Source organism: Molothrus ater, chromosome 3 (assembly GCF_012460135.2).
Source record: "Molothrus ater isolate BHLD 08-10-18 breed brown headed cowbird chromosome 3, BPBGC_Mater_1.1, whole genome shotgun sequence".
In the NCBI taxonomy this organism is placed as follows: domain Eukaryota; kingdom Metazoa; phylum Chordata; class Aves; order Passeriformes; family Icteridae; genus Molothrus; species Molothrus ater.
The window spans coordinates 9,948,633-9,969,600 of record NC_050480.2 but is presented as its reverse complement, the minus strand read 5'-3'; the positions used below and the strand labels follow the sequence as shown (position 1 = coordinate 9,969,600).

The following is a 20,968-nucleotide window of genomic DNA, read 5'->3' as shown; positions in this document are numbered from 1 at the left end:
CGTGGAAGTAAATATGCTCAGTGTTGGATGTGAACTTGATATTTTGAGCATGGAGTCCATGACTGCTGGTGTCCACTCACTTTTTGGGCACACAGCTCTCTCCCAGCCAGGTGGAACAATGCCATCACAGGAGTGATGCCCTGTGAAGGACCAGGAGCTACAGGAGGGAGGATCCTGAAGTCTTTGAGCCTCTCCAAAGCGTGGCTGTCAGGCTGAACATGTGAGACTACCTTTGGTGCCCCATTTTGCCGTGTCCTGGCTAAGACTTTGTCCAGGTGGGAAGCACAGAGGGGAACACGTGCTTGTGAGGGGCATGGTGTCTTGCTCTGCAAATCCAGGAGCAAACTTCCAGCCCTTGGAAGGGCAAAGGTGGCAAGGCCAGGGAATGTCAAAGCAGAGCTTCTCTCCTGGCTGCTAACACCATGGCATAAATGCTTCTGGCATCTCTGCACCAGGAAGTTCCAGCAGGAAGATTTTTCCTTATCCCCCAAATGCCAAGGCCAGCCTGGCTTGGTTTAAGCCTGTCTGTGCCCCGTTGGAGAGATGGGCTCTTCTCTGAACAAGTTGCTGGGCTGGCCATGCCAAGTCCCAACCACAGGAGGAGCCCTACAGGTAGAACTCGCTCCTCCCTCGGGGCTGCGGGGCAGGAGTGCTGGGACAGCAGCAAGGTTTGCTGCTGGCAGGGATCATTTCCTGGCTGGCACCTCTCTCTCCTTCCTGTGGATCTCCTGCTGGCACATCTGTCCTCAGGAACAGCATGGGGGGGTTCCCCTGCTCGAGCAGTGGGAGCTTGGATGGCCCCTCTGAGCATCTCGGCTGCTCTCAGGAGCTCTGGCAGCTGCCAGGGCTCTTTTGCAGGTCCACAGCTCCTCGGTGCTCTCAACTGCATTGTTCCTGTGTTGTTTTTGGTCTGGAGGGGGTTGCTGGGGTGCTTTTGTGTGATAGGAAGGACTTTAGTGCTCATTTACATCCTTATCTCAGCCTGGCTTTAGAGCAGGAGGCAAGGTACAGGCAGCTTTTACTGCAGCCCATGGAGCTGGGTGAGGCTCTCTGCAAGGGACAGAGGGTATGGGGCTCTGGAAGGGCTTTGGGGACAGTCCTGTGGGGTAAGGATGGGCAGGCACAGGGCTCTGGTGCCATGATGCCACATCCAGCGCTGCCATCTCACCCACCTCACCACCCCTGTCCTCTCATCCATCCTCCCTAGTGGAGCTTAGGATTTCTTGCCCCATTCCCATCCCCTGTGGGCTCCATCAAGCTGCTTTGGAGGGTGGCAGTACCAGCTGGTGGGGTTGGAGTGTGTTTATCAGCACTTGGGGAAGCCCTTGCCCCAAGGTGGAGCAGTGGATTTTTATCTAGATTTGAAACTGTGATGCTGTGAGATCAGGAAGGGCTTATTTTTACAAATAGGTTGGGGGTTGCTGGGTGAGGAATGTAGGTCACATTGTTCTGGCCCTAAAACAGCTCCTGGGTGCTTTGGTATAGCCCTATACCCAGCCCAAGACTGGGGGTATGTGTTCTCCAGCCCTGCTTTTTATTTACTGTCAGGGAGAGGAATTCCAGTCCTTTTCACACTGTGGTTAGGAATTACCTGTCTGTCCTGGTTGGGACATCCCAAAGCAATGCTCCTTAGTCAGGAGGTAATGGCTTGGCACCAGATGTGCTGGGACAGAGCGGGCTGAGGCCGTTCAAGTGCCAAATGGCCAGGGTAGATGTGAAATAGTAATGAGGGATGCCTGCAGTATCAGCTGGGATCTCCAGCAGTGCCCTGGGGTAGAAAATTGGCCCTGACAGGGCTGGCTGGTTCCAGCTGGCATGGAGAGCCCTCCTGCCTGCCAGCTTCTCTCTCTGCTGCTTTACCTTGGAGAGGTGGGCAGGGAGAGCTGGTTAGAACATCCTTTCCCAGGCAGATTGGGTATCTCCAGTGGGAGATTGCAGCTCCTGCCAACTCTGCACCCCCTGCTTGGGTGCTGGAGATGAGTTTGCACTGCACTGTCCCCACCTCGAGCATCTTTGAGCCGCAGGTTCAAGTTTGCTGCTCCAGCTCTTAGAAAGGAAGGGCCTCTGAGATGTCTCCCTGCAAGCACTGAGGTTTGAAAAGATGCTGATCTCCTTAGTTTTAGTCTTATTTTTGCCTCCTCCCCTTCCAGCCCGTCCCTCCCTCCCTCCCTCCTTGACCTACACCCCCTTAAAGAGGAAATTTGATAATGTCAGCAGTTAATTGTGGGGATGAGAGCTCCTGGTAGCTGAGGACTTCCTGCATTTTGCTTGTTCTGTTTTGAGTAACAGTGATGAGGAACCACAGCCATGGCAACTGCTGGAAAATGTCCCTTCCCACATTACCTGCCTGACAGCAGCATCTGGGGGGCGGGGAGCCACCTCAGAGCCACATGGAAGTGATGCCCTGGTGGATGAAACACGTGGATGGGCCAGCAAAAATTGGATTTGAAACCAGGATAGGTTCAAGTAGCCATTAGGAGGAGTGGAGATAGCAGCATCTTTCCCCACGTGTGGCTCAACCCTGCTGGCCAGAGCTCAGAGCAGGCAGTGTGGTCTCTGCTGCTGCTCAGCAGGGAAAGGGAAGAGGGAAGGGCTGCTGCAAAGCTTTCTCCTCCCAGGGGGATATTTTATCCCAAAGATAACACCTGGATATGTATCTGGGGGCAGTGAAAAAGCCAGGTGCTCCAGGGAAAGCCCAGATTTTGGCCAACCTGCTCCCAGCAGTCTGAAGGTGGGCTCTCTTAGTGCTGCAGGTATGGCTTAGGGTTGTACAAAGCCACCCCATTGGACATAGAATGAGGCTCGTGGCTGTCTCTGGCTCCATCCCTGGTTTCATTTCCTTCTCTTTGGTTCTTCTGGAGATGAAATTTAGTCACTGATGTACAACTGGACCCCTGTGCGTGGGCAGTGTAGCAGAGGAGCACAAATTCAGGGGTGTGCAGGCAGGTCAGGCTGAGCCATGTGAACCTGGAGTGCTCCTCTTCCCAGTGGAAGTCACAGATGCCCGTGTGAGGATCCTTCTCAGGAAAGCCATTGCATTTCTTTCCTCCCCTGCTGCCCTTAACTGTTGTCCTGGTGTCTTGCAGGCACAGAGGAGCGAGGCAGGATGGATGTGTACGACCCTCAGACGCTGGGTGTTATGGTCTTTGGAGGCTTCATGGTGATCTCAGCCATCGGGATCTTCCTGGTGTCCACCTTCTCCATGAAGGAGACATCTTACGAGGAAGCCTTGGCCAAGCAACGCAAGGAGCTTGAGAAGAGCCAGCAGCAGAAATTAGAGAAAAAGAAGAAAGAGAAAACGGTTGAGAAAAAGGGAAAAGCGAAGAAAAAGGAAGAGAAACCGAATGGAAAGATCCCAGAGCAGCAGCTTACTCAGGAAGTGACGGACCCTCCCAAGGAGGTGCTCCCCGAGCCTGCTGGGGTGCCCGAGCCTGTAGCAGTCGAGACTCCAATTGCAGCAGTGGCTGTTGTCCCCCAGGAAAAGGAGAAACCCGTCCCATCACCTAAGGAGAAGAGGAAGAAGGAGAAGAAGGTGGCAAAGGTGGAGCCTGCTCCTAGCCCGGTGCTGGCTCCGCCCCCTGTCAGCGTCCCCAAAAGTTCTCCCGTGCGGGAGGTGGCCCCCAAGGAGGTGCCTGTTGTGGCAGTGCCCCCAGTTGGCACCCAGCAAAGTGCTCCTGTCATCAGCTCTGTCGCTGTCAAGAAAAGCGAGGCTCCCCCAGCCCAGGAGGACCAGAAGCATGATGGACCTGCCAAGAAGAAGGCTGCATCCAAGAAGAAGAGCGAGCCAGGTGAGGCCAAATTCCTCTGCCTGTATCCCTCTGCTCCAGCACACGGGTGTTGGAGAGTGACAGGTTCCTCTGGGCTCTGTGTTGTGGGCTCTGCAGATGGGAGTGAATGAGAGCTGCATGTCCCTGTCCTGGGAGAGGGACAGCTGCCAAGGTGCTGCACATCTGGTTGGAAGGGCAGGATGAGGTGTTTTCCCCATAGAACCCTGACTGTTAAAAAGCACAGAGGAGCTCTCCCACACTTGGTCACTGCTAGCGTTTCCTCCTCCTTTGGTGGAGGTGAAGAAGGATTCTTCAAGCAGAGAGGATTGATGGAGTTTCAGACTGCAGGGGATTGATTGTAGAGAAATTAGAGGGAAGTGACTTTGGGTCTCTCACAGGGAAGGGAAAACTTAACCATCATAAGTCGTGCCTTACTTGATTGACTTAGAGATGGAAAAGATCAGGTGGTCCTGAACTCTGCAGAGTATAAAAAAGGTGTAGGGAGGGGAAAATCAGATCTCTTGGTGGATTCTGGCCTCTCATTTTACCACTGGGAACAGTTTGGGATTTATTTTTGGTTAAGTGATAATTACAGACACTAAAAATGTGAGTGCTTTCAGACCTGTGGAAGGGTTCCCATGTGGACACATGGCAGAAGCCTCTCAGATGTTCTCAAAGAATTCATGTGATGTGCATAGATTTCTTTCTTTCTTACCAAAAAAACCAAACAACCCACCAAACTAAAAGACATCCCTTCTTGCTGCCCTTCTGCAGCACATCCAAACCTGCTGTGCAGCCTGGCAGTTTCCACACCCACATTTTGGAAGAGGGCCTGCTACTCAGCAGGGCATTTGCAGCTGCTGGGTTTCAAAGAGGGGTTAAACCCCTTGAATCTGCTCTTCTGAGGGAAGGATTTTACTAAATCTCCACACGGTGATGGGGTTTGGAATGACTGGAGAAGCTGCTCCTGGAGGGTATTGCAGGGGTGGTGGGCTTGGGGAAACTGGAGGTGACTGGTTTGTTGTGTGCACCCATGTGAAAAACACACAAATCCAAGCCCTAAATTCCTAAATCCAAGCTGTAACGGCTGAGGGAATGTGGCTGGGAGATGACCTTGTAGCATTTGTTAAGTTGGGAGGTTTTTGGGTGCTCCAAACTTAGATTCCCTTGGGTATGAAGTGCCAGTCCTGCATGTCCTGAAAGTGAAGAGTGATGTGGGATTTTGCAAAGGAAAGTTCTGGGTAGATTTGTGCCATGAAGCCAACTGCAGTTTGACCAACGTGTTTTCAGCAGCTGCGATCTCTCCTCATCAAATGCAAAGGAACAAATTATTCTGTGGCAGATAAAAATGGGTGTTCAGAGTGCTCAAGGACACATCCTAAGCACTGAAACAGATGGCAAACCTGACAGGAGTGGCTTGGGGTGTTTTTCTCCTGCGACTCCACCAGGAGAGGGGCGGAACTCCACGTGGTGTGTCCCTGCAGCAGCAGGGCAGAGCCAGGGGATGCCATGTGCTGTCCTGCAGCCCTGCACTTGCCAGCATGAGTAAAGTATGAGCCAAGCCTCGGGCCCTGGTGGCACACGGGGGTGGAGCTGCTCTGGCTGCACTGCTGGGAAGTGGCTGTGGCTGGGGACACAGACACGGCTGCTGCCAGGGCTTGGCACTGCTGTTCCAGATGGATCTACCAGGGATCACTCAGTTACTGTCACTGGCCAGACAGACTCAACCTGGGGAAAACTAATTTATTCCTCAGTAAAATAGATGAGAAACAGAGATTTTTTTTAAAGTGAAAACAATGCCTTCCCCACCACCTCCTGTGCTTATTGCCAGGCTCAACTTCACTCCTTCCCTCCTGACTCCTCTACCTCCCATCCCTGAGTGGTGCAGGAGGATGGGGAGCATGGTCAGTTTGTTACAGCCACCCTCTGCCAGCTTTTTCCTCTTCACACCTTTCCCCTGCTCCAGTGTGGGGCCTTCCATGGTCCTTTCGGAGGAACCTTGTCCAGCATGGGGTCCATTCTCTAGAGGAGAATCTCTGCTCCAATACCTGCAGCACCTCCTCCTCCTCCTTCTTCTTTGAACCTTGCTGTCTGGGGCATCCAAAGCTTTGTATTCAAGAGACTCTGGTGTTAATGACTTCAGGGACTCTGGAGCTACTGGACTCCAGACTGCTTTTCCTTCTGTGGTTTTCTAGGAAGAGGAGCCCACAGGGCCACAGATACATGCAGGAACCCCTAAACCACTGCCTCTGTGTATTGTGACCATGTGCACTAAGGTCCTACAACAGCATCATGGTCCCTGGTGCTCCTTGGCTTTCCCAGGTTAGCAGGGGAAGGGTTGGAGTCATGTTGCTCCCTTAGCAAAGAGCTGGAACAGGCTTGGCAGGTGAAAGGTGGGAGATGACCTTGCTGTCACTGGCACCACTGTGAAGGATGCATGGAGTGACATCCTTCAGCAAGGTTGTATTTTGGTGTGGTCCAGCTTCTGATGCCTGACATGTCTGAGCCCCCTGGCACTGGCAAAGCACTCCCAGCTCCTGGTGAGAGTCTCTCAGTTTGGTAGAGGATGATGGCAGGTGCTGGGACCAGTTGTTGAGCCAGGAAGAGGTGACAGGTGACTCAAGGAGCATGTGTGTGGTGCCATCTCCAGTGCTTTTCTTACTGTTCTCACTCACAGATACCAAATGTGACTGGAAATCTGGGTTGGATGACTGTTTGAGATGGCAGCTGTGGGCTTGAAGCCTGCTGAGATGATACAATATTTTTGCTGTTGTCCCCAGAAGTCCCAATCTCTCCTCTCTCCTCCCCAGCTCCTGCAGATTCAGATGGGGCCCTGTACCTGCCCTACAAGACACTGGTGTCCACAGTCAGCAGCATGGTGTTCAGTGAGGGGGAGGCCCAGCAGCTCATCGAGATCCTGACGGAGAAAGCAGGAATCATCCAGGACACCTGGCACACGGTAGGGCTCTGCTGAGCCTCAGGAAGTGCAGGGGCACGGGAAGCACCCTATTTTCAGGCAGGCTGAGGCTGAGGCCCTGAGGGTGTCTGGGAGAAGGGAGCTGAATTTTCCCCTGGAGCAGAGGGCAGGATGTCCCCTGTGTGTGTGGGGTGGGGGGGATGGCTCTGAAGGTGTTGGTCCCCACTGATGTGCCACCCCATGCTGGCAGGCCACGCAGAAGGGTGACCCTGTAGCTGTCCTGAAGCGGCAGCTGGAGGAGAAGGAGAAGCAGCTCTCAGCTGAGCAGGAGGATGCAGCTGCTGCCAGGAACAAACTGCGGGAGCTGAGCAAGGTAAGCCCTGGGTGCCCCTCCTGCCATCCCTGCTGTGGCCTCTGCTCATGGTGGCTCTCCACGTGCCTCCTGCTCCCCACATCTCAGCCCCCTGATGGGGCTCTTTGGACCCTTCCCCTGTTGGCTGTTTTCTTCCCAAAAAGCAGAGGAGATCTCCCCCCCTGCCCTCCTCTGTTGGGGCTGCTCCAGTCTGGGGAGGTGCCAGCCCAAAGAACCTCAGGGTAGTGCCCATTGGCAGCCATGGGAGAAGCAGTGGAAAACCCTTTCTGTGAGAGATTGCAGCTTTCTTCTTCAGGGAGAAAAGCAAATCCTCCCTCATTTCAGCTCCCCTGAGCTGAGATGGTGCCTTTGTAAGGAACCTGATCCTATTTACAGTGCCCTTCCCTGACTCAGCCCCCTGCCCCCACCTCTTTTTGGGTGTTGAAGGCAGAACAGATCCCTGCCACACTGAACTTGTGGCTGTCAAGTCCATCTGCTTAATTTTTCTTCTTTGCCCCGAACGTTGTGTGATGTTATTTATCCTGGGGGAGGAAAATAAAATTCCAGGCTGTCTTACTCCTTTCTCTTAGCTGGCCCAACATGGAACAACAGTGGCATCCAGTGGCCACAGAGCCCAAAACAAAATGCAGGAGGAAATGTAAGTGCTAAATGTACCTGGGCATGGGGGCAGCAACAAAAGGGCTAAACTTTGTAGTCTGCTGAGCTAGGAGGCCACATCCTCTTCAAATGGGGAGACCTGTGCTCTGAGGACTAACTGGGAGCCTCCTTTCCTGGAAGGAGCTGGCAGCCGAGCGGGCCAAGGCGGGGGCCGTGGAGGGCAGGCTGAAGGAGCAGCTGCTGGCCCGCGAGCGGGAGATCGTGGCCGTGCAGGCACGGATGCAGGCCAGCTACCAGGACCATGTCAGCGAGACCCAGCAGCTCCAGGGCAAGGTGAGCTCTAGAGTGAGCCCTGCACTTGCCTCCTTCCTCTGCCAGGTGGCTGCTGGTGGCACCTGTGTGACATTCTGGAGAAGGCTGAGCCGTGCGAGGGGGCGAGAGCCTCAGGAAGGGGCAGGAGCCCGCGGTGCTTCTGGGCCATGGTGCCGAATTTCCCCCAAAACCCCTTTAAGGCCCCCCCTAAACGCCCCTTAAACTCCCTCAGATCCCTTCCCAAACCCCTTCAGGTCCCCCCACACCCCTCTAAGAGCCACTTGGTACCCCCCACACTCCCTAAATACCCCCCCAATCCCTTAAAGCCACTCCAAACCTCTTTGGAGAAGAGGCACGTTGGAGCATCTTCATGGGATGTCGCACCCCTGAGGGCTGTCAGCATCAGCACACACTTCCCTGCATTGCCAGTCCCTCCTGCTCATCTCCTGGGCTTTGACAGGGGCAGCAGAAGGGCTGGTGGTGGCATTAACCCCTGTTGGGCTCCTCTAGATCCGGACCCTGCAGGAACAGCTGGAGAATGGCCCCAACACGCAGCTGGCTCGCCTGCAGCAGGAGAACTCCATCCTCAGGGATGCCCTCAACCAGGCCACCAGCCAGATGGAAAGCAAGTAAGGCTGGGAGGAGGGGCAGAGCCTGGGGCTGCCCTCTGGCAGACCTTGGCTTGGCCACCCCCTTTCCCAAAGGTACTCCTGCAGACACCCCAACTAGCTGGAGGTGGAGGAGGGAATGAGGGAGGAAGAGCTTTGCCACATGGCTCTTGAGGGTGCACCAGGAGAAACAAGGGTGTTCTTCCCAAGTGAAAGGGCAGGGAATCCCTCTCTCCTTTGGGGTCACCTGTGCTGATGCCAGATCCAACAGGCAGTGGAGGGGGGGAGAGAAGGCATCAGAAGGCACTGTGGTGTTTTTCCCCCATAGGGAAGCTCATACCCTCAAACTTGAGAAGAAATGCTGCCAGCTCATTGATGGGAGTGATGCTACAGAGAACAGGACAAATAGGAGCTAGGTAGAAGAATTTCACACTCCTTTTTATAGACAGTCTGAAATGACTGGTGATTAACAGCAGGCAAATAATTACAGAGTGGACTCCAGCTGTAGTGCTTCCTCTTGTGTCTGGGAACACAGATCCATGTGTCCTCTACTTCATAAGAAAGGAATGTCTCCTGTGACTGAAACAGGGCTTTTAAAAAGTGATTTGTTGGCTCTTTCCACCCCCTCCCTGAAGGACCAGGAGTGTCCTAGAAACAGGCAAACAAAGTTCACCATTTCAAGTCCTGTATCAGGCCCACGGGAGGATGTGTTTCCCCCGACCAACACCAGGGAGGCTTGGCTGGCCTGTGGGCTGAAATAACCCTGCTTCTGTTGCTGCAGGCAAAATGCTGAGCTGGCCAAGTTGAGGCAGGAGTGCAGCAAGCTGATGAAAGAGCTGTCTGAGAAGTCAGAGGTGCTGCAGCAAGAGGAGCAGCAGAGGAAGAGCTGGGAGATCAAAGCGACGGCCTCGGAGAAGCAAATCGAGCAGCTGCAGGTCAGGCAGGCCCTGGCAAACCCTCTCCCCTTGCAGGGCTGGGTGGCTGAATGGATCCATGCACTTGGCCATGGGAAGGGCTGGGAAGGACAGAAATGTCCATGGTTGGGAAGGAAGCTGCCTGGCAGGCTTCCCAGTTGCTCTGCCCCCCATTAGCTTGTCACATTCCCTGTGGCCCTTGTGTAACATCACTGTCAGAGCCCAGGGAGCAGCATGCCCTGGTTGAGGCCATTCTTCTGCAGGTGCTCTCTCTCTCAAACTCAGATGTTTTGAGCTTGTGGCTTAAAACCATCTCCCTCTCCCTGGTGGAGGAGATGGAGCTTGTGGCTTTTTTAGTTGCCAGCAGGGAGTGGCTGGGTTTGGGGGTTTTTAGGGGTGTTGAAAGGACACCTCCCAAGCAGAGCCTGTGAGCATACAGAGGTGTGTTGCTGGCAGGCTGTGCTCCCACAGGGAAGAGCATCTCCTTGGGATGTTGACAGTGCTCCTGCTGGGATCCTGCTGGGATGTTGCTAAGCTGTGTGCTGGGAGCATTAATCCCTGTGTAGCAGACAGGGTGAGGGATGTCTCTGAATTGCTCTGGCCTCTTCAAGAAGGGGCTGTGGTGGAAGAGACCTTTATCTGCATGTGCCAAAATAGTTTTGTAGAGGAGTTCCTAGAGGAAGGGGAACTTCCATATCCTTGCTCTTAATTTTTTGTGTGCCTGAAGATGTGGCTCTCATTTTGGTGGGCTGCATTTGGCTCCTGCTGCTTTTGCAGCTGAGGAGCAAGGAGGGTGATGTGAGCTCACAGCTGGTATGAAGGCAGGAGCTGCTTCTCTGCTCAAAGCAGGAGCTCCTAGGCATACTTTTGGGAGAACTCCAGGGATGTCAGCTCACTGCACACGTTAATGCTGATTAAATAAATCACACTAGCTGACTCTTAAGTCAGGGATGTGCTTAAGGTGCTAGGGAGAATGTGTTCCACAGTAACACATGGAGCTCTGAGCTGAGTCAAATCCTCAAAAACCAGAGCAGCTCTGCTTTCCTGGTGGTGCTGAAAGCATCCCTTGGACAGAGACAGGCCTGCTGGTTTACCTTTTCCTGTCCCCTCCATGCAAAGTGATTTTTCTCCCTCTGCAAGAGTGCCACTTGTACCTGTAAAGCTGCAACTCATCCTTCTCCCTTTGCCTTCCCTCTCAAAACTCCTGCCCTTGCCAGCCTCTTCCTTGCTGCTTTCCATGATGGAAAATAAAAAGTATTCCCTGGCCCAAATGGCACAGACAGTTCCTCCTCCTGTGGAAGTGTGGTTGGGTGTCTGTGCTCTGCAAAGCCCCGTGCCAGCACCTCTCCCTGCTGGGCTGGGGCGGTTTGAACCGGGGCTCTGGGAGGTTTTTCAGAGCTCTCCAGAGGAGAGGTTGGCCATGGAATTGGCTCAGGACTGAGACATTTGGGTATTGTCTGCTTCCCAATGTGAGGGCTGGCACGGGATGAAATGTGAGCACAACGCAGGGTGCTCCATGCGCAGGGGGAGCGTGGTGGGAAGATGACTTTAATCCTCCAAAACACAGCTTAAAAATAAGATTATGTGACACATGAAGCTTTGCTTCAAACTGGCTGGGGTGTCTGTCACGCTCCAGGAAGCCTTCTCTTCCTGCCCTGCAGGCTTACCAACGGGAGGCAGAGGTGATGCTGCAGAAGAGGCTGGATGAGGTCAGCGACGAGCTCCGCAAAACCCAGAGCAGCTACAAGAGCCTCTTGGCAGATGCAGAAAAGACCAAAGGGCAGCAGCAGAGCATTGCTGGTGAGGAACTGGGATCAGCATGGGCAGGGCTGTAGGGCAGACTGGAGACTTTGAGAGCTTGGAGGAACCACTTGGGGCAGGAGATAGATCCAGGGATGAGTTAGGCTGCCTGGTGTTGGTGTGAGCGAGACATGGGCTGGTCCGTGGTTCTGTCCCTCTCCTGTGCTGGCCTGCATCCCTGCCTGCCCTTTCTGTGCCTCCCCAAAGCATCCTTGGCCAAGAAAGGCTTCTTTGGCTAAGATCCTGCGTGGGCAGAGCAGGGTGGGGAGTGTCCAGGTTTGTTTGCACCTGCCCTACTGTGTTTGTCACGCTTCCCTCCAACAGAGCTGCAGGCCAAGCTGCTGAGCTCCGAGGCAGAGGTTAAAAGTAAGCTGCTGGAGTTGGACAGTGTGAAAGGGAAGCTGCAGGATGCCAGCTCAGAGAATGCAAAGCTTCTGGAGAGGATCAAGTCCATTGAAGCTCTGCTGGAGGCAGGCCAGATGCGGGAGGCAGAAAAAGACAGAGACCTGCAGGTTGTGTGCTCGTTTAATTGGGGTGGGAGGAGGGGAGTGGGTGACACTGCTTACACAATCCCTGAGTTGTCTTTGCTCTGGCATCCTCTCTGGGATGCCACAGAAAGGGCTGACCTGTGTCACATCCCTGGGGCAGGTCATCAAAGTGCTTTCTCTCTTCCAGGCAGCCAATGAAGCAGAAATGAAGCAGCTGCAGTCCAGGTGGGTCCAGGTGCACATCTAGTAGTGGCACTTCCAGCTTGCTGTCCATGTGTCCCAGGCTTCCTTGGGCACTGAGCCTGTGGCTGAGGGCTTTCTGCCTTCCAGGGAAGCTTGGGGCTTTATTTTCAATTAAAATATTAATTAGCTCTGGTGCTGGCCCCATGTAACAGCCAGTCCATTCTGAAGCAGGACTGAATTGCTGGCAGGCACATGGAGTCTGACCACTCCTACAGAACAGGAGGTTCTGCTGGTGTTGGTGCTGGGTGTGGGATGTCTCTGGTGCAAGTCCCTGCTCAAGGCTGGGCCAACCAGAGGAAGATTTTTAAAGATGTTCCCAGGTATCTCCAGGGATGGAGATTCATCACCACTCTGGGTTCCCGTTCCAGTGTTTGATAACCTCTTCCCCCACCCCCTAGCACAGAAACGTTTCCTGGCGTTTAACTGGAGTTTCCCATGTCATGAGTCCTGCCTGTTATTCCTTGTCCATGTGCTGGCCACCTCCAAGAAGGCTCTGCATGGGGGGAGGATTTCTCAGATGCCCCCATTGCCAGCAAGCATCCAGCATCTCTCTAAAGAAGGCAGCTGTTGAGTTGTCCTGAGACCCCAGGAGATGTGTGTAGTTCTTCTCAAGGACCTTGGTTTGCTCAAGCTGAGGGTCCCTTCAGGGCACATGGGGGATCTGAGGGTGTGGAGGGAACCTGCAGCTGTCTGCTCTCTGGTTGGCAGCCCTGATTTAGGGTTACTCAAGACAGTGGGATGATACTTTCAAAATGCAGAGCTGTGGGCTCTCTCAGCCTAATGAGCCACAGATAGGAGCAGCCCCAGTGGTGCAAGCCAGGATTCCTGGCCTTTGCATCAGGTTGCTTCTTCCTCTTTTTGTGTGTGTACAGCCAGCATGTTAAGTGATTGCATTTTATTGCTGGTAAGGGGGTAGAAAACCAGATCCCACTCCAGTATTGCCATGGCTGTGGTTTTTAGTCCTGCTCCCTCTTCCTCCTGCTGTGTGTAGATGCCAGAGCAGACCAGGATAGGAAGGGCTGTGTCTCCATCTCGGGAGCTTGCTGCCCGTGAGGGGGGTGACTGCTCAGGCTCACTCCTGCATCCTGCCCTTCCAGACTCCAGGAGAAGACAGACCAGCTCTCAGCCTTGGAAAGGGAAGCCACACAGCTGCGGGAGGCAGTGGAGCAACAGAAGGTGAAAAACAACGTGAGTGAATGACAGACAGCTCATCGTGGTCACCTACTGATGGCTCTAGGGTGTGGCCAGAGGCTCTTCCAGCCCCTTGGAGCCCTGGAGGCCTTGCCTCATCTGCCAGAGAGCAGGAATACCCCTGGTGGGCAGTCTGAGGTGACATGTCAGTCCCTTGCTCTCCTGCAAGGTTTAGGACCTGCTAAGCCAGAGAGCTCCTACCCTGGTAGGGCCAAGGCAATCTCTGAGGAGGCTCCTTCACACTTTCCTGCTCCTCTGCTCCTTATCCCTCTACTGCAAGGTGGTGTCACTTTTGTGGAGGCCACCTTGCATCCCTGCACTTGGCCTGTGTCCCCTGCAGGCATCCTGAGCTTGCTTCTGCAGCTCCTGTCCCATCCAGGGCACTGCCAGAGCAATGGGGTGTGTGGAGCCACTGGAAAGACTGGGGAGAAAGGAATGCTTATGGACAGACTCTTGACCAAAGCCCTAAGCAGTGGCTTGGAAATAAATCCCCTGCAGTGCCAGCAAGCAGCTTTGTGTGGCTCATTGCCCTCTGTGGGTGGTGTCTCCACAGGACCTTCGGGAAAAGAACTGGAAGGCGGTGGAAGCGCTGACCACGGTGGAGAAGGCGTGTGAGGAAAAGCTGCTTGCTGCTACCAAAGCAAAGGTGAGCCTGGCATTGCCCTGGTGTTGGAAGGGAGGCATTCAGCTTCCCAAGCCACCAGGGAGGCCTGCCCTGGGTTTCCTGCCTGCTTAGGAAGAGTGCTGGTCCAACTCTTCAGCAAGCTTCTCCAAGATTTTTCTTGTGCATCCCTGGTACTGGTCATGGTTGGGGAACCAGGGACATGGTTGAACTGGAAGTGATGCTCTAGTGGTTCCCAGCACCAGCAGTTTTCTGTGTTGGCTGGTTTCCCCAGCCCTGTAGGCACAGAAAAGCAGGGCCAGTGTTGTCAGCCTGGCCAGCAGTGCCCAGGAGCTCCATCCATTGCAGTTTGTCCCTGTTTCAGGAAGAGCTGGCCCAACAGCTGGACGCGCTCCAGACGCGGACCAAGCAGACGCTGCTCTCTGCCCTGCCAGGAGTCACTGTGTCCTCACAGCAGGTGGGACAGCCTTCCCCAGCCCTCCCCAGAGCCTCTCCTCATGGCAAGGAGAGAGGTCTAAGCATCCTCCTTCTCTCTTGTTCTCTTTTTTCCCAAACTCAGGACTATGACACGTGGCTACAGGAGTTTAAGGAGAAGACCGTGGGTGTGCTAAAGCAGCAGATGATCACAACAGAGCCACCAGTAAGTGATGGCTGAAAGTGGAGGGGTGAGGGTGTGCTGGAGGGTCACATGTTTCTTCTTTTCATCTCTCTCTTCTTCCTTTCCCTCTCCATTTAGGATTCAGCTCTTAAATTAAAAGAAGCAGAGGAAGCGCAAAGCACTTTACAGGCAGAGTGTGAGCAGTACAGAACGATCCTCGCAGAGACTGTAAGTTCCTGCCCTTTGCACTGTGTTGGCTTCCCACTGGAAACCCCTCTGGAGAGGTCTCCTGTCAGCCCAGGCTGCCCATGAGCTCAGGGTGGGCATGGTGTGTTGGGGGAGCTGCTGTGTGGTGGAGTATTTGTCAGTGAGACAGAGGAACAGGATAAAGGTGAATTTCTAGAGCTCTTCTTCAGCCTGATTGTGTTGGAAACCTTGCTGGTTGTGATGGAATGAGACACAGCAAGGGCTCTGATGAGCTGCTTGAGCCAGAATGGGGATTAGGAGCCCCCAGCCCCACCTGATTCTAATTCTGTCCCCTGTTGTTTGGCCCAAATCCTTGGAGAGGCTTTTGAGGCTTCCAGCCCTTAGGCTGCTCAGCCTGCTGGGGCTGCAGGAGCTCAGCCCCTGCAGGGCTCAGCTGAGGCTCTGCCCACAGGAGGGGATGCTGCGAAACCTGCAGAAGAGCGTGGAGGAGGAGGAGCAGGTGTGGAAGGCAAAGCTCACAGCCTCTGAAGAGGAGCTCCAAAAGGTGTGTGTTGCTACACAGCTGGGTTTGGTGCTCCTGGAGCAGGACTTCCAGGAGAAGGGGATCTGTTGGCTGTAAATTGGTTGGTAGCCCTCAGTGGTCTGTCAGCTGTGAACACTGAGACACAGGAGCTTCCTTTTCTCCCCAAATCTACTCCTCCTGCCACCAAGCCAGCTGACAAAAAGCCCACCTCATGTAGAATCTTCCCTCCTGAATGGAGAACTGAGACTGAACTGTTTTCCATGGTCTGGCTGCTCCCCATCCATCACGTGGGGTTTTGGAGTGAACTGGGACTGCAGGGAGCTGGGGGAGGCTGTTGTACAAGAGATGTTTGATTTCTCAGCCCACTGCTGGCTCCTGCAGTGCCAGCACTGCTGAGGGCTGCTGTGGGATTGCACAGGGTGACGTGGCTGCTGGTGCTGTTCCTGATGGGAAGAATGTCTGGTGCCTAGGGCAGCTCCCAGAGCAATCCTGCCTCCCGGTGGAGAGGAAAGGAATTCCTCCTTTCCAAACATTTCTGCAGAGTCCTCTTCAAAAACCAGCCTGGGTTTAAGTGCTTTTTCTGGCAGCTTGGCCTCTCTTAATAACCAAGTCCATGCCACCTCATTGGAAAATTGCTGCTTCCAGACCAAAAAGTGCTTTCAGCAGGAAGCTTGTGCTGAGTCTCATGATGGTTTCTCGGGTGTTGAAACCTGACTGCAGCCACCTGAAGTGCTGCAGGCAACAGCTGTTGCCTTTCTCCACCATTTATGGCCTGTGTGTGTTAGACTTGTCCTCCCTGGGAAGGAGAGCTCTTCCATGGAGCTCCCCTTGAATGGGTACAGGATGAAGTGGGAAAGGTGGGAATCACATAGCAGCCAGTTTTTGATTGAGCCAAAGGTGCTCAGTGTCCTTCTCCGATCCTTTCTGCTTCAGTCACACCTGCAGCTGAAATCCCTGGAAGGTGTGGTGGAGAAGTTGAAAGCAGATCTGCAGAGCACAGATCAGGTGAGGATTTTTGGGGAGGGGAGGTCTCTGCACGGGTTGATTCAGGCCCCATCTCCTGACTTGCCTTTAGCCACAGGATGTTTGGGATGTGTTGGACCTCACACAATCAACCCCCTCCTGCTTTCCTCTCTTTCCAGCTAAAGGAATACACCTCTCTTCTGGAAACACAACTGGAAAATCACTTGGAGACAGCCAGCTCCGAGCGCCAGAACTACACAAAAGAAGTTGAAGCTGTAAGTGTGGAGGCTGCTGCCTTCTTTGGCTTTTTCTGACCCTGACTCCCCATCCATGCACGTTTTGAGGATTTGAGGAGTGCCCTGGGCATCTGGGAGGTGCCCCAGGGATCTGCAGCTTTGCAAAGAAAGAGGAAAACAGATGGAGGTGGTTGGTCCAGTCTGGGTTGTAGACTCCTAAAGCCAAGAATCATGGGCACGGTGATGGGTCAGGAACACAGCACAGATCTCTGTGGAGGTGCTGTCTGCTGCTCCTGGGTGGCCTGTGTGGTTTCTGTGGCTCAGGTGAGACAGACCTGTCCCATGGCTGTATTTGCTTGAGCAGGCACGTCAGCATGTGATGACACCATGACCTCTTTGGGAAGATGTTGCATCATAAAAAAGCTTCCTTGGGCCAAAGAGTTCCTAAACCAAGTGCATAAAAGGAGTTGGGTTCTTTTCCTTTCTTTGGCAGTTGAGGCTGCTCTTGTCAGAGTCCCAGGAGCAGCTGGAGGCAGCAAAGACTGAAACACAGAAGCAGAGCAAGGAGCTGGCCCTGGTAAGGAGGGACTTTGGGAATGCCCTGCTGGGTCCTTGGGGCTGGCCTGCAAAGCAGCTCTGGGGCCAGCGCCCTTCCTGTGGGCTGAGGGAGTGCAGGAAATCACAGCCTCTGCATGGGCACACCTGGTGCTGCTGGGGACCACATGTTCAGAGGGGCTTGCTGGGACCCAGGAGGAGATTTTTATTTGCTTGTCTTTCCTCCTGTGATGGGGTGGGAAGGGAGAGCAGCAAGGTTTGCTCAAGCTGGTGTGTAGCAGAAAAACCCAGCTGCCCCACCACTGGACACTGGTCACCACAACACCACCCTGGGGAAGGGGTTTGGGTATCCATCCATCCATCCATCCATCCATCCATCCATCCATCCATCCATCCATCCATCCAGGTAGAATCATTTGCTCTGCACCCCTGGGAGCTGTTGAGCCTGCAGCTGCCCAGCTCAGATACCACTGTCCTGCTCTGGCAGAAACTGAGGTGGTTTCTCAAGCATTCCAGCTGGTGTGCAAGCCAAAAATCTGGCAGGCTTTATCTGTAGGCTCGTGGGAAGGCTGTGGCACAGGGATGTGTCACTGAGCCAGGCTTGCTGCTCATCCCTCAGGTCAGGCAGCAGCTGACTACAGGAGGGAGGAGTGGTGGGGTCACCATGTGAGCCAAGTGAGGCTGCACCCCTCGAGGTTAGGGTGCTGAGGCCACTCCTGGGCAGGCTCTGACCCTAACCCATGTCCCATGTCCTGTGTCACCGTCTCACCGCATGGAGAGCTGCACACAGCTCTGCTCAGGGCTCTCTCAGCTGTGTTGTGTCCCATCCTGTGCTGGGGGGCAGCCAGCCCAGCACCCCCCTGTTGGAATCCTGGATGCTGGGAATGCATTAACCATGTGTCCTTTCCCATAGCAGTTGGTTTTCAGCAGGCTGTTCCCTTTGGGAGCCCTCTGGCAAGCTTTGGGGGATGGTGACAGTGCCCTGTGGGGCTCAGAGTCTCCTCAGAGGAAGGGGACACACCCCTGACAGTGCTGTGCCAGGATCCCTTCCCTGCCAGGGAGGATTAGGGTTACAGAGGCTCCATAAATCCTGCTGCAGCTGGGCTGAGGGCATCAGCAGCAGCTTGTTCCCTTCATGGCTGACACCTCTCACCAGTGGCAGGGCTCTTTCTCCTTTAATCCTGTTAGCTGTGGAGCCTTCTCCCAGGCATGGGGGTCTGCCAGGCACATTTTCTCTATGGGATGCCTCTCATCCCACATCCCAGCTGGTGCTGCCTGAGGAGCAAGCAAAACTGAGCAGTGCTAAGCCAGGCCCCAGGCTTGCCATCAGCAATCTTCCTGCAGAGAGGGGGGATGCTTGTACCTATTGCCCTTTGGAGCTGTGGGGAAAGCTTCTGGTTTTATTTCTTGTGTCCAGCCCAGCTCTCTTGTCCCTGCTAGCTCATTTCTTGAATCTTTTTTAAATGCTATTTCTGGGTGTTTTCCCCTCTTCTCAACACAGTTGAAAACCCAGCTGGAGCAGAACGAAACGCTGGCAGAGAAGGAGCAAATGCTGCGGCAAAAGCTGGCACGGGAGCTGGAGGAGGTGGGTGTGGGTGAGAGGATACCAGGGTGTGCAAAGCCTTCTTGGCTGCTAATGAAGCCCAAGAATTAATTTGAAGGATTAATCTGAAGGCTTTTCCCCATCACTGTCCACACCTCAGACATCCCTGTGAGACGTTCCCTCCCACATCTGAAGGACTTCTTACAGCAGCTGTGCTAAAGCCATGTGGCATCACTGGCCCCTCAAATTCAGCTCTCCCAACCCCCCCATGTCTTGTGCCAGCTTTTTCCTTGGAGGGTTACGGGCTTGAGCTGGGTTTCCTGCTGCTCCAAGTGAGAAATGCCATCTCCCTGCTGGAAGCAATGCTCTGTGTGTCTGCAGCACCCAGCTCCTCAGCAGGACACATGCACAGGCACTTGGGGTGGCTGGAGCTGGGTGTGTGGGAGATGCTGGCACTGTTGGCTTCTGTGCTCACTGAGTGTGTCCCTTTGCAGGCCCAGAGCTTGGCACGCAGCTTGCAAGCAGAGCTGGAAAAGCTGAGACTGGCTGAACATGCAGCAGCTTCAGACAAGGAGGAGGCCCAGCATCTCAAGGTGAGCTGGCTGTGCCACCACAGCAAAAGTCACGTGTGAGCAGGACTATGGGCATGATTGATCATTTCTGAGGACTGGGGAGTGAGGCCCATCCCATGGTCACCCTGCAGGAGAGGGCTGAGAGCTCCAGTGTGGCAGAAGGACAGCAGGGCCACTGCATCCCTGCAGGCTGAGATCAGTGTGGTGCTCTGAGCAAACAGTCACAGGCTGGGCTTTCCACACACTGGGAAACCATCCAGTCCTGGCCCACAGCATCTCCAGGGAGCCAGAGAGAGCTCTGGAGGTGCCTGTTCTCCCTGCTGAGGTGGGAACTGGGTGTTCCTCTGGCCTATGGTCACTGAGACAGCTTGATGCAGACCTGAGGTGTTTTGAAATGGGGAAGGTCACCAGGTGGCAAAGGGAGGCTCAGGCAGGTGCCTTCTTTTGACTGCCATGTAGGAAAGACTTGAAAAAGAGAAAAAATTAACAAAGGACCTGGGCCAGGCAGCAACCAAGCTACAGGAGCTACTGAAGGTTTCCCAGGACCAACTGGCCAAAGAGAGAGAAATGGTGAAGAAGTTGAAAGAACAGCTTCATGAAATGGTACTGGTGGTGGCCATGTCCCTCCCCTTGGTGCTGGTGGAGGCCCTGGGGCAGTGTGCAGCAGGCAGGGGTTTAAGAGTGGAGGCAAGGTGGTCCTTGCTGCCAGAAACCATTTTTGGGTGGCTTTTGGGAAAGGCTGAGACCACACGAGATGCTGGTCAAGGACCTGGCCCATCTGTGAAATGCTTTGGGCCTTTAGCTGCCATGAGAATAAGGGTGAGGCCAGCTGAGTAACCCACTTCTTTTTTTGTTCTCCAGGGGCAAGAGGACAGTTCAAAGGAAGGGACTTCAGTTTGATGAGTCTTCACCCTGGACCTTACAGTTAACTTACCAAAATGCCTTACACATTCCTAAAAATAAAAATTTATGCTAAATTTACTGTAGATAAAAGATACAGGCCATTAGTGACCCAAAACCTAGTTTTGAAACTTACAAGAAAACATAAAAAAAAAAAATCCAAAAAACCAACCAGTAAACACTGCAGTTTGTAAGAAAATCTTCATACTGTTTTGTACAACTCTTCATTTCCTGGGGAGCTGCTGTGGCCACGCTGGGGCTTCACCCTCCTGTTCCAGCAGAACCCACCAGTGTGTGAAAAGGGAAGAGACTGTGCTTGTACATCAACCAGTGCAATTATAATTATATATTTTTTCCTTTTTTTTTTTCCTTTTATTTTCTTTTTTCTTTTTTTTTTTTTGAGTGAAAGGAGTGTGAAAGTAAGACCCACCATGGAAGGATGCCTCTTGGCTGGGTGGCTCTTGGCACGTTTATTTCTGGGTGTCGATGCAATTAAAATGACGTAGTGGAGAGAGCTTGTCCTTGCTTTATTTTTCTTGGAGGTTTGTTTGTGTTGGGTTTTTTTAAGTTTGCAAGCCAGGTAGGTCTTTGGGGGTCCCTGAAGAAGGACTTTGCTTTGGCCAGGAGCTGTGTCACAGAAGCCATCCCCTGGTTTTTATTCACTACAAGCAAAGGAGAGAAACTTCATTCCCACTGTTTCCCGCTGCTGGTCCAGGGCTGGCCTCCCTGTGTGGGATTGGCAGTGGGATTGACACTTTTGCCATGGCACTAGGGGCATGGTGGGGACAGGACCATTCCTCCTACTTGCTTTAAACCTTAGTGCTCCCCTGTAATCTGTCCCTGTGTGCTGTGTGGTGGTGGTGGCCCTGGGTTACTGTCAGGCTCTCTAGTCCTCTGCTCTCCCTTCTTGTTGCTTTCCTTTTTAATTTTTTTTCCTTTTTTTTTTTTTATTGTTCTTTTATTATTCTTTTTTTTTTTCCTTTCTTTTTCATTTTCAAGCTGGTTTCTTAGGAAATGGCAGAGGCCACGTGACAGCTTG

The 20,968-nt window shown here is 53.6% G+C and overlaps 1 protein-coding gene across 3 annotated transcripts; it reads left to right on the top strand.

Annotated features, from left to right (window-relative positions):
* Positions 1 to 3,106: 3,106 nt before the first annotated feature.
* On the top strand, positions 3,107 to 20,010 carry RRBP1 (ribosome binding protein 1). 3 transcript variants are annotated; one of them, XM_036380959.2, is made up of 21 exons: positions 3,107 to 3,788; positions 6,578 to 6,726; positions 6,935 to 7,057; positions 7,835 to 7,987; positions 8,477 to 8,595; positions 9,356 to 9,509; positions 11,150 to 11,288; positions 11,613 to 11,800; positions 11,964 to 12,001; positions 13,117 to 13,207; positions 13,764 to 13,856; positions 14,197 to 14,289; positions 14,392 to 14,472; positions 14,569 to 14,658; positions 15,089 to 15,181; positions 16,094 to 16,165; positions 16,303 to 16,398; positions 16,853 to 16,936; positions 18,416 to 18,499; positions 18,952 to 19,050; positions 19,891 to 20,010. In XM_036380959.2, the coding sequence occupies exons 1-21, from the start codon at positions 3,107 to 3,109 to the stop codon at positions 19,927 to 19,929; spliced, it is 2,760 nt and encodes a 919-aa protein (XP_036236852.1). In that variant the 3' UTR covers positions 19,930 to 20,010. The 3 variants fall into 3 exon arrangements, with proteins under 3 accessions (XP_036236852.1, XP_036236853.1, XP_036236854.1); XM_036380960.2 differs by lacking the exon at positions 16,094 to 16,165; XM_036380961.2 differs by lacking the exon at positions 18,416 to 18,499.
* The last annotated feature ends 958 nt before the right edge of the window (positions 20,011 to 20,968 follow it).

Excerpts from the sequence above, each read along its gene's own strand:
- RRBP1 (XM_036380959.2), top strand. The coding sequence starts at position 3,107 with ATGGATGTGTACGACCCTCAGACGCTGGGTGTTATGGTCTTTGGAGGC. Across the intron at positions 14,659-15,088 it reads GAACGATCCTCGCAGAGACT|GAGGGGATGCTGCGAAACCT; the intron begins GTAAGTTCCTGC and ends CTCTGCCCACAG. Across the intron at positions 19,051-19,890 it reads AGGAGGCCCAGCATCTCAAG|GGGCAAGAGGACAGTTCAAA; the intron begins GTGAGCTGGCTG and ends TTTGTTCTCCAG.